The sequence below is a fragment of the Mytilus trossulus genome, chromosome 8 (genome assembly GCF_036588685.1).
Source record: "Mytilus trossulus isolate FHL-02 chromosome 8, PNRI_Mtr1.1.1.hap1, whole genome shotgun sequence".
Classification (NCBI taxonomy): Eukaryota; Metazoa; Mollusca; class Bivalvia; order Mytilida; family Mytilidae; genus Mytilus; species Mytilus trossulus.
In genome coordinates, this window is record NC_086380.1 from 25,219,650 (window position 1) to 25,232,554 (window position 12,905).

Below are 12,905 nucleotides of genomic sequence, written 5' to 3' on the forward strand. Positions count from 1 at the left end.
TTCTTTTATCTTAAATAAACACGCATTCTCGATCATAAATATGACATCATGAATAAGAACAGTATATAACTATTTCTTAAATAATAGAAAATAATCTACATTTAAATGCTGAACATCTCATTCCATTCATACTCCACTCTATATTCCTTTTTTGTACTGCAGAACTTCTTCACTTGATGGATTTTCGTTTAGTTGTAGGTATCACAAAATGGTACAATCATATATATGTGAGTATGATAGTTCTTTTGCTGAATGGAAACGGAAATCAAAAAGGCGAATAGAAGGTAGTTAAAGGGAGAGAACTACATAATTTAGATGCTGGGATTATGATATTATAAAACCAACAATATACAACAACAGAAACAGCTGCAGTGCTATCTGATCAAAATGACTTACAGATAATAGCCGAAGCCATCTTAGGTCAACATGACCGGAAGGTGGAAGACATTAAATAGAGACGACAATAAGCAGTGATTTAAATTGTTTTCATCTAGTTTTATTTCCTGAAAGAAAACAAAAGGATGATTTTTTTTTAAATTAGATATTCATTCAAAACAAGAATCAATAGCACCTTTTCCCCTACAGAAAATATATCACAATATCTATAGGAGTGTTAATATTTATGTTTCTACGTATACATATGAAACAACTATCTACTAGTGACAAAACATACCAGATATATTTTAATGTACTATCTTTAACCATTGATTTACACTACATGTATGCTGTCGTCTAGAATGTGTGTGTAAATTTTCCAAGGATTTTTTTACAAATTGGAAGCAAAAGATACCAAATAGATATTCCAACTCAGACATGTAAGACAAAAACAAACTGACAACGCCATGGCGGGTAAAAACGAAAAAAGCAAACAGACAAACAACAGAACACAAACCAAAACATAGAAAACTGAAGACTCAACCACACGAACCTAACCAACAATATGGATGATTCTATGTGCTCTGGGAGGATAATCATGATTTATTATCATTTCATCAACAATTTTCAAAGTATCGTCAACAAATGTTCATATATAGCCTTTTCTTCATTTCAGTTCTTTTAATTACTGTTTCGTCCACCATATGGAAGACCTCATCTGGTATGATATTATTCCCTTTTATTTATTTTGTATAAGTATCCTAGAAAATTAAACAAAACACTAAATTGAAATTTGCTTTGAACTATTTTCTAAACTATGAGCACTATATTAGTTCTTCATACACTATCACATTATAAAGTTAGTATTTTTTTCTTAAACTGATATGCATATAAGTCAATTGTCATTCCAATTAAATCATATCGATTATACATTAATTTAGAATTGAGATTTAGAAAAAAAATAATTGTCTCAAGAAGAATATGTAGAAGCCACATCAGTGAAGTGTGTTTCTATATTTTTTTCGTTATGGTTATTTTCAATTTTTCAGTTTCTGAAAGAAGTGATGTTGAGACTGCTAAAATTGTAAACAAGTTTTAATTTTATGCAGAGATCTTGTTATTCAAGAAAAATTATAAAATAGGAAATTAACACTAGTATATTTTTAGGTCTAGCATGTTTTTCCTGTCATAGCGAATCTGACAGATCCAGGTGTTTGACACACCAAGTAGAATGTCGAGATGGACTTGAGGTAGATATTTAAATAACATAGAGAATGAAAATGGGGAATGGGTCAAAGAAACAACAATCCGACCATAGAACAGACAACAGCAAAAGGTCACCAATAGGTCTCCAATGAATCCATAAACTCCTGCACCCGGAGGCGTTCTTCAGCTGAACCCTAAACAAATATATATACTAGTTCAGTGAAAATGGACGTCACACTCAGCTTCAAAAGAGGGACGACAGATACCAGAGGGACAGTTAAACTCATAAATCGAAATTAACTGACAACGCCATGGTTAAAAAAACCGATAGTCACATGACACGATATAGAAAGCTAAAAAAATAAGCAACACTAACCCCACCAAAAAATAGGGTAGATCTCAGGCGCTCCGGAAGGGTACGCTTATCCTGCTTCACACGTGACACCCGTCGTGTTGCTTATGTGAATACAAATTCGGTAAATAGTCTTATTCGGTAGGTCAAATTCATGAAAGGGAAGGAGATTGTAGTTACGACGTAAGGAACATATCCGATATCATTTGTGAAACGGTTATTCCATAACGGTCAACCAACTCGTCACTAGTAACCCGAATTTAACTTGATCGGACAAAAACGCATTAACGCTGTTTAAATGAAATTAATCGTCATTTGATAAAGATTGACAAAAGTTAAAAATCATTTTCAATGTATTTCAATGCATATAAAATCATTTTAATGCCAGTCAAATAGCTTCGCTTGCAGTCATTCAATTTAATTCAAGTTGGCGGTAAGTTACGTTAAACAAATAGGCCACGCCCCCGTTAAACTATTTCAAACTGGTATCAATTCGTTTTAAACCGTGTTGCAACCCGAGCTTTTAACAGGTAAATCACTCAAGCAAAACAACATCGATGTATTTTTCGTTTATTTGTTTCAAACTTTATCGACTTAAAATTATATATATAAATGCGTGTATTCTTATTAAGTAATATACTTCACAATTTAAACAAATGAATGATCAATACACGTAACATATATGGAATTTAAATAAAAATAATAAAATATTGATGCACGGTTTAAAAAATTCAAAACTTTTGAATCTGTTAAAAATAAAATAGTTAGATGTTTAGCATATTTTTGATTTGCCCAAATGCAGTAGATCTTTATCTCAAATATTCCTTTCAAAACTCGCTGAGTGCTATGAAAACTTGTGACATGTAAGTAATGTATGGCCCATTGCAATGACTTACGAAACTTTAGGTATTCCTGTATATTTCCGTTTCTCATTTTCTGTCTTACTATAGTGTACTCGTTAATTAAATATAGACACGGAAATTAAAGTAACTTACAAAATATGTTTATTTTTCACATAGTTTAAATCGATGTGTATCTTATATTTTCGGCCAACAACAAATATTCCCTAGCTGCATATTGATATATAAATAGCTTGTAATAAAAACAATGTTGTGTTAAATTAATAAAATTAATGAAGATAATGCTGACATTTGTTGAATTTAATAAACAGTTAAGTCTTGCACACACCATTGTAAATGAAGGAACAGCTCAATAAACTTTTAAAACTGTGTCAAATTGTAATATCGGTCACTGACGCGAAACGGGCGTTAATTGTGGTTCCGATATGTAAAGGGATTATTGTGCTGTCATGCACCGTGACTTACAACAAGTCTTGCTATAATGAACATATATTCTGTTTATATGAGATCAATTTTAGTCTGCGATAACGATGGGTTGGTTGATTTAAAATACAAATAAAATATTTCATCTAGGTGCTTTCGTTGAAGTTCGCGTTACATATCAAAATGAATGTCATAGGTCGGAACTTTTGCAAACTTTCAATCTAGGTGTTCTCATCGAGGTCCGCGTTCATTTTTCAATTCAATACACAATATTTCATCTAGGTGCTTTCGTTGAGGTTTGCGTTACATAGTAAAATGAATTTCATTGGTCAGAACATTTGAAAACTTTCAATCCAGGTGTTCTCATCGAGGTCCGCGTTCGTGTTTCAATTCGATACACAATATGAAGTCCAATATGGTAAAAAAAGAATTTTAAACTCTATGATATCCGAGTAGATAAATAGAATTTAGAAAATAAAACACTTTTACGATTCTTCAAACACAAAAAGATACTATCCTTTTCGCCGATGAATAATTATTCTGTGACTGATTTGTATTCTATTCAATCTGGGAACAGTATAAATGTTTATCAGGTCAAGATCTATCTGCCCTGAAATTTTCAGATGAATCGGTCAATCCGTTGTTGGGTTGCTGCCCCTGAATTGGTAATTTTGTGGAAATTTGGCAGTTTTTGGTTATTATCTTGAATATTATTATAGATAGAGATAAACTGTTAACAGCAATAATGTTTAGCAAAGTAGGATCTACAAATAAGTCAAAATGACTGAAATGGTCAGTTGACCCGTTTAGGAGTTATTGCCCTTTATAGTAAATTTTTAACCATTTTTCGTAAATCTTAGTTATCTTTTACAAAAATCTTCTCCTCTGAAACTACTTGGCCAAATTAATCCAGACTTGGCAATAATCATCTTTGGGGTATCTAGTTTTAAAAATGTGTCCGGTGACCCGACTATCAAATCAAGATGGCCGCCACAACTAAAAATAGAACATAGGGGTAAAATGCAGTTTTTGGCTTATAACTCAAAAACCAAAGCATTTAGAGCAAATCCAACACGGGGGTAAAATTATTAATCAGATCAAGATCTATCTGCCCTATAATTTTCAGATAAATCTGACAACCCATTGTTGGGTTGCTGCCCCTGAATCGGTAATTTTAAGGAAATTTTGCTGTTTTGGGTTATTATCTTAAATTTTATTATAGATAGAGATAAACTGTAAACAGCAATAATGTTAAGCTAAGTAGGATTTACAAATAAGTCAACATGACCGAAATGGTCAGTTGACCCGTTAAGGAGTTATTGCCCTTTATAGTCAATTTTTAACCATTTTTCGTAAATCTTAGTTATCTTTTACAAAAATCTTCTCCTCTGAAACTACTGGGCCAAATTGATCCAGACTTGGCAATAATCATCTTTGGGGTATCTTGATTTAAAAATGTGTCCGGTGACCCGACTATCAAATCAAGATGGCCGCCACAGCTAAAAATAGAACATAGGGGTAAAATGCAGTTTTTGGCTTATAACTCAAAAACCAAAGCATTTAGAGCAAATCCAACACGGGGGTAAAATTATTAATCAGATCAAGATCTATCTGCCCTATAATTTTCAGATGAATCTGACAACCCATTGTTGGGTTGCTGCCCCTGAATCGGTAATTTTAAGGAAATTTTGCTGTTTTTGGTTATTATCTTAAATTTTATTATAGATAGAGATAAACTGTAAACAGCAATTATGTTCAGCAAAGTAAGATTTACAAATAAGTCAACATGACCGAAATGGTCAATTGACCCCCTAAGGAGTTATTGTCCTTTATAGTAAATTTTTAACAATTTTCATAAAATTTGTAAATTTTTATTAACATTTTCCACTGAAACTACTGGGCCAAGTTCATTATAGATAGAGATAAATGTAAGCAGCAAGACTAGTAAAGTAAGATTTACAAACACATCACCATCACCAAAACACAATTTTGTCATGAATCCATCTGCTTCCTTTGTTTAATATTCACATAGACCAAGGTGAGCGACACAGGCTCTTTGGAGCCTCTAGTTATGTAACGGATAATCCAGTGTTGTAATTTGAGTGCGTAAATCACTACAAAAGTATAAAAGTCTGAAAAGACCAGTTTTTGTCTTAATTTGCATAAATGTTAACTCAACATTATCTAAAAGTATGACTTGTGTCTTTAAATTTCTTGACATATTTTTTAAACATGTTCTTGAAATTCTTATTTTTTTTTCAGTATGGCTTGACATATTCTGAACATTTTGAATTGTGTCTTAAATTTACTTGACAGTTCTGAATTTTACAAATCATGACCAATATTCATGATATAACTTTAATCTTTATTTCTCCTTATATAATATACCGTTTTTTTCAAGTTGCACTTCAAAAATAAAAGCTGGGCATGTAAAATAATTGAAAACTTGGGTATATAAATATCTTTACAAATGCATATATGGCTATGAACTCTAATGTATAAAATAATTTAAATGTGGGTGTGTTGATATAAAAAAAAAATTGAGTTTTTAAATAATGACAAATTTTGATTCCTTAATCTTATAAATTAAATGATTAAACCCAATCATACTGTAGACATATTTCAATCTACATTCATAATATCCAATGTTTATATGGTAAATAATTATTGTACCAAATTGTGGCTCATATAAATAGCAAATTATGATGTTTTACATTCATTTAACAGAAGAAAAAATTGTGTAATAACATCTGTTGGAATATATATATTAAGTATTACACATGGATAGGATGTTCTCCATAAAAATAAGGCATTCCACACAACAGAGTACACGTAACTGTCAAATAGAAATTACTGCTTTACCTGTAATAAGCTATACAACTTATCAGTTGACCGACCATGCCACTACAATGGTAAAAGTTTGTTCATATATGAAAATAAAAATCATCATTTTGATGGGAAAAAAATGACTGAAAATTGATTTTCTTCATCAAAATTATGAAGTTAATTATTTAAACATAAAAAAACCAATGAAGATTTCCAAAATATTAAAAGAAAAGTATTATCTTCACCACGCATAACAATAAAAAAATATATTTATTATTGGTCCATTTTCTATAGAAATTATTTGTCTTATGAAATGGATCTCAAAAAGACATGCACAATATAGATCTCAACATATTTTGTTTACGAAAGGAGATATCACAAATATTTATGTTTGTTAAAAAAAATTAGAAAATTCAACACTCAAATTGGAATAAAGAATGGGTTTTGGTTGTCTTAAAAATGAATAAGGTATTTGAATCAAGATGAGAACAAATTCTTTGACCTTCACAAAAGCCCACCCCACCCCTTTTTTGTTAGCCACACACACATAAGATGAATTTTTGGGTCCAAAAGAGACGCATGGTCATATTTTAAAACTGTCTACACAACACCTATTTTATATGTTTTAGTAAAGAAAGCATATTTGACTGGCAAAAATCTAAATGTTGCTTGTGAGTAACTTCAACTTATATTCCAAGTAAGAACAATTAATTCAACGTTTAATAAAAACAAAAATTAAACTATATTATTCAGGGTATTCCAATTCAGTTGCACCAAAAGGGTATCTTACTATACTAAATTATTCCTTGATTCTTCAAAGTTTGGTTTAGCCATAATAAGTATATAGCAGCAATAGAATATCCTAATCAGGGTAGAATAAGTCTGTTCACATCCTAAGGCGAAATTTATACTGTTGAGATAGTGAAAAGACATATTTAAGACTGTCAAGAATGTGTCGAGACATATTCAGACATTATTTAGAATGTCAAGAATATGTCAAGACACATTTAGACATTATTAAGAATGTCAATAATGTGTCACGACAGATCGAGACAAAGGAGTAGGTCCGATAAGGACCGATTTTGGCCTCCAATTTTCTGTTCATCTGTCGAAAGATTTTAACCACTTTTTAAACACTTAAGTGTCTATTTTATTTGAATCAATTAGTTTATGTGAGATATTTTAACTGATTTAGTCACAAAAAAACGTACCGATTAAAGTTGAAATATGAAAAATCTTCCAAATATGATGGTTTTTGTCAAAAACGAAAGTGGCCGCATCCATGTTCATCCTTAACCTTTATATATGTTATGTATTATCATAAAATACAACTTACATTTACATATTCAGGATGAACACGAATGCGGCCAGTTTCGTTTTAACACGAAAACAGTCTAAAATTTAACTAATAGAATTGTGAAGATTTCAGTAATTTAGCTTGACTTACTGGTGCTAGTACCCGATAAATGTGCATTGTATTGTCAAAATCAGTCCAACTTTATGTAGCAGAAGCATTCTACTGTCCAATGAATAACTAAAAGTTAACAATTTTGTAAAACTGCTGTATTTTGGGGCGAAAATAGGGTCTTACTGGAACTACTCCTTTAAGACATTTTTGACAAAATTGGTTGAGAAGACTCTTATCGGATGATACAGGATGTGTCAAGAAATTTCAAGACAAAGGTCATACTTGTCAAGAAAAATCAAGAACCTTATTAAACAAATTAATACTATGTCAAGAATTTTTTAAAATTACTCAGACAAATGAAGAATGTCGAGTAAACATTCATGCAAAAACTGGTCTTTTCAGACTTTTTGACTTTTGTAGTGAATGCAATTATGATATAGAATGCGGAATACCGAACCATAAATTGTAAAAGAGGGAAGTTCAGAAAAATGCAAAACTCAAAATTTAGTTTTTCGAAACGAATGGTAAACAACATACGACAACGCTAAATAAAACATTTTAACAAACAAACTAATAGACTTTACTTATAAAGTATGGAAGGAACAATACGCCTTAGTTGTACATTATTCATTGTCATGTTATTAATTTATAAAAGTCAATTTCTTAATTTGTATAAATGCGTCACTTCCGTAGCGGCGGAGGGCATCGAGATTGCCCTTTTTATTACCCCAAAACAGAGAAACAGTTTGAATTTTTGGTTGTTTCACCTAAACAATTGTAGAGTTATGACAAAGCCATGTGCATGATGTGTAAAAAAGATAAAGACAAACATCACACAAAGCACCTTATAGAAAACAAAGACTACTCCAAAAAAAACACTGGGGTAAACTCAGATGATCCGGAAGTGTAAGCAGATCCTGCTCCACATGTGGCACCTGTCGCTTTGCTCATGTTACTACAAACAAGTTTAGATAATCCAAATCGGTAGAAAACATTCGTTAAAAGGGAAGAATATCGGAAAATATGTTTTAACATAGTCATGTACTGACCTTTCCTGTAAAGAGGATATTTATTGCCCGTAAACATGCCTCCTGCAAGCGGGTGGTGTCTAATAGCCGCCTCTTTAAAAGTTTGCAAATTCGAAAACTTTGTTTGTTCTGCAATGGTCATTATCAAAGAGTCTTTAACATCTAGCTGAAGAAATTGAGCGAGTCTTTTAAATTCCTTGCATGGATTCTGCAAGAAAGGAAATATATTGGTCATCAGAGTCTTCACAGCCCTATTTATCGTATTTTCTTAATTGCAATCTAGTTTTATTTCGCTTGCCTTCCTTTTAATCTATTCAGTGGGAAAACTAAGACAAGTTTAGTGTCGGTACCTTGAAGAATATATTCGAGTATTCCTTGTATGTTGCAGTCGAAAAATAATATATAGGTCGTGCAATAAGGTGTTCAAGGCTTAAGTTACATCTTTCCTCAATAACAATGAATATTGATATGTTTTTTTGGAAGTTCGTGTAGCCAAGTCTACGTTTGTACTATTGTTTGTCTGTAATTTGTTTGGTTTCGAGCCATGGCTTTGTTAGTACATTTTCGACTTATGAGTTTGAATGCCGCTCTGTTATCTATCGCCCTCTTCTATATAGTCCGACTGAACATTCTTACAGGTTTGTAAACAGGAATCGTCGATTTCAATAAATATTGACACACTATACTATAGTATAAGCTATTCAATTATAAGGTACAGAAATAAAATTCATAAAACATGTAAAATAATACCTTTCAGCAAAGTTCAGGATGTGATTAGTGAAACCCAAATGATAGTTTTACAAAAAGAGAGAAAAATTTATATAGGCATGTTAATACATGGTCACGATTTAGGGACAGTTTGAGAGTCTTATTATGGCTGGCATGGGTAAAGTATAAGTATCGAATATCTACTATTATACTTCAATAGTTTTTAATGGTTGGTCAGAGAATTATCAATGCGATAGTAATCGCCGAAATCGGATACACATGGGCAAAAAACGTAACTGTAAAGTGACCCTGTTACAAACCCATATCAGGTGGCGTATGGTATAGTTATAACACTATAATAGTATCATAACTCTTTGTTTATATATCCGGTTATATTAATTTACATACCTGTACTATGTCTTCATAAAACAGAACGTGCATAGGATTACTAGGATTGTTTTGTCTGACCCCCTCCCATAACTGTGTGTATGTAAACCAGTCGTTGAACAAAACTGAAGAAGATATTTATATCAAGAATATACTATGTAGGCGCAATTGAGCTTTCTTGCAACAGATGTCACATGTTTAGCACATGAGATTACCCACAGTTTTTATATGGTTCCTGTTGCAAAGTCTTTAGTTTTCTATTATGTGTCTTGAATAATTTTATTTATTCTTTTTTATTATGTGTCTTGTATAATTTCATTTGTCTTATTTATTCTTTTTTAGCCATGGCGTTGTCAGTTTATAATCTATCAATGAGTTTAACTAATCCTCTGGTATCTTTCATCCCTCTTTTACGATTGTCGAATCAATGTAATTATATTACAAGCGGCAAAAGAAGAGTTAAATTCTGTCTAGATCAGTTTGTGTTGTGTAGTAGGTTGTGCAAAATGTTTTCTGATAATCAATATTGATCAGTCTGTAGTTAAACCATCATGTGATGTTAATTAATTTTAACAATCATCTTTTTAGTTGTTTTTGTTTACCTCTTGCCTCTGATGATCTAGTTAGGTAGTTTTACATTTATGTACGCATAAAGGACTTATATTTTGTTTTAAAGCTATGAAAGAAAGATAAAATAGATGTTGATAAATAAACGTCATTAGGGATGTACTTAAAATGCTATTAATAATAAAATAAGAAAGTTTTGTGTAGTATGACAAAACACGTGATAATTGTCTACCTTTGTATATTGACTTTAAAAAATAAATAAATAGACCGATGGTAATCTGCATTTTTGAATTCCAAAAAAGAGGAAGTCTTGATACCGTAATATTGTAACTGTTTAATCTTTAAAATTGAATATTTATCTTACCTTTACCATTTAAAAATAAATTTAAATAACCTGCCCAGGTACCGTTCCATTTACTTCTTTTTATTTTAGTGAAGAAATGATAACTTGAAACTGCTACCGCTCTTGGGTCTCTTATAACATTTATTATTTTGCATTTCCTTTGTCTGATTGACTGTGGAAGTTCTTCATAATACAAATGGCTCCCTAGAACTCTGGGTGGTGACTGTTCAACTTTTCTAAGCCCAAGTTCTAAACTATATTTGCCTGGTAGTTCTTTCGAAATACTTGATGTGTTATTGATGAGCATTGTCACTACATCCCATATCCAATGGAATCCTGAAATTATGATGGTACATTTGAACCATTTCATGTCATATCTGAAAAGGGATTGCGGATGGGTATAACAATTCATTTCTTAGGATACCAATTTGCTCACAATATCTTTAAGGTTGTTTTTTTTTTGTCTAGATATGTATCAATAGCATTACGATATGAAATCTGATAGGTTTTCATCCAAGCCTCAACGGGATTGAAATGTGCCTGAAAATTTTCATAAAGATGTCTTTAATAAGGTTTCCATCCCCTCTTTGTTCATCAATTGAATAGAATGGTTTATCAATTAGAGAACTGTTTTTATCGTACTTCTCATCAATACAGAATGTTTAATCAAATCAAGACGTTAAGTGTATTAAAGACAATCAAACCATGAATGTGTAAGCCATGACGCTCTAATTTTTGTTTTTGTTTTTGTATATTTTGTTTTGTACACTGTACAACATTTTGCATTCCCGTACTGCTTAGTACGTTCATGTATCTTAATGAATCTTCTATGCATACTTGGTGTAAAATGATATGAAAGGGCTAACAACATCTAGGAAACGAACCATTACAAAAAAACCTTAATTTTTAACCTAAGAATCATCAAATATAAGTCAATGTCAGATAAACCCACCAGACGAACATATACGTTATATATCGAGTGTTGTTGACATTAAAGTTATAAGAACTGATGAACGAACCCAATGTTGAAGTACAATATTGACTTACGAACCATGAATTTAAGGCAACTTTAACTGAGCTTTTTTTAACAATCAGATTTACCGGAAATCATTGAATACACAAAGAAACACAATAAAACCTGGCACATCTTTTGTGAAAGAATAACAAATGTTATTGGTTATTCATTAAGAATAAACGTACACAAAGCAAACTTATCATGCATTACTGCAATCTTTATCACACAATCACATTAAGGCCTGATGTTCGTCTTTCAATCAATTTGGTTGTTATTTTAATATTTTCGTTGGCTATTGCCTGTTTAATATGTTAATTCATCCATGCAGTACACAGAAAGCTGCAGGTAGTCTCTGGTATTTTGTGACGTCGATATCGTTTATAAATAACTAAAAAGAAGGGAAATAACTAGTTCTTAAAGTAAGTTCAAAGACCTATAGACGCTTAACTATTTTGTCTTCTTAAAAAGCTATCTCACTAGCAAAATTATACTAAGTCTCATACTTGTACTTCGTTTTGAAATGTTTTAAAACCGCAACATTAAGCCAAGGACATGTTTACAAAAAAATTCTAAAAAAGAAACTACTTATCATAATAGCTATGTTCTAGATATGGAGTTAACTGTATCAGCTAGTCTTGCACATTTAGGATATTAAGCTCGATACAAAAAGAGACAGTCTTGCTTGATTACCGTCTCTACTTTGGTTTTATGCGACTTTAGGAAAATATTTTACTTTATACTTCATGTCAAAATCGCAATACAAAACAGTTAGTTCACAGTTTATTTGGAACACCATTTCAGCGTGTTAGAATATCTTCTGCTGTTAAACAGAATACCTGATTTTGGATATGCACAAATAATGACATCACTGCCATCGGCATCAAATGACTGTAAACGTTTCAAATGTGAAGGTATATCTGGCATATCTGGTGGAAAATAACGTCCTTCATATTGTTTTACGGTTACGGATCCTGCTAAATCACCATCCGCAACAAAAGTTTTTAACATTGTATAAAAATAAATATTACCATTCTCTAGATACGTGTAATATCAATGGTATATCTTAAGTCTTTACAAAAGTCATGGCAACGATAAGATTATAATATGTGATATATTGCAAAAAAACAAACTTTCCCTAGAGACAAAACAACTAAGGAGTTAATAAGTCACCGCATGGCCGTCAACAATGGAAAGCAATAAGCTCATCGTAGATACCAGGACTCAATTTAGTATATACGCCAGACGCGCGTTTCGTCTACTAAAGACTCATCAGTGACGCTCGAATCCAAAAAAGTTATAAAAAAAAGAAGCAAAATAAAGTACAAAGTTGAAGAGCATTGAGGACCAAAATTCCTAAAAGTGTTACCATACAGCTAAGGTAAGCTATGCCTGAGGTTGAAGAGCCTT

General features: G+C 31.7%; 1 protein-coding gene across 1 annotated transcript; it reads right to left on the reverse strand.

Moving 5' to 3' along the window:
- Positions 1 to 834: 834 nt before the first annotated feature.
- Positions 835 to 12,506, reverse strand: LOC134727499 (sulfotransferase 1B1-like). Its single transcript, XM_063591879.1, has 5 exons — positions 12,335 to 12,506; positions 10,505 to 10,819; positions 9,595 to 9,698; positions 8,500 to 8,686; positions 835 to 1,136 (listed from the first exon to the last, which is right to left on the reverse strand). The coding sequence occupies exons 1-5, from the start codon at positions 12,504 to 12,506 to the stop codon at positions 1,105 to 1,107; spliced, it is 810 nt and encodes a 269-aa protein (XP_063447949.1). The 3' UTR covers positions 835 to 1,104.
- Between the last annotated feature and the right edge of the window lie 399 nt (positions 12,507 to 12,905).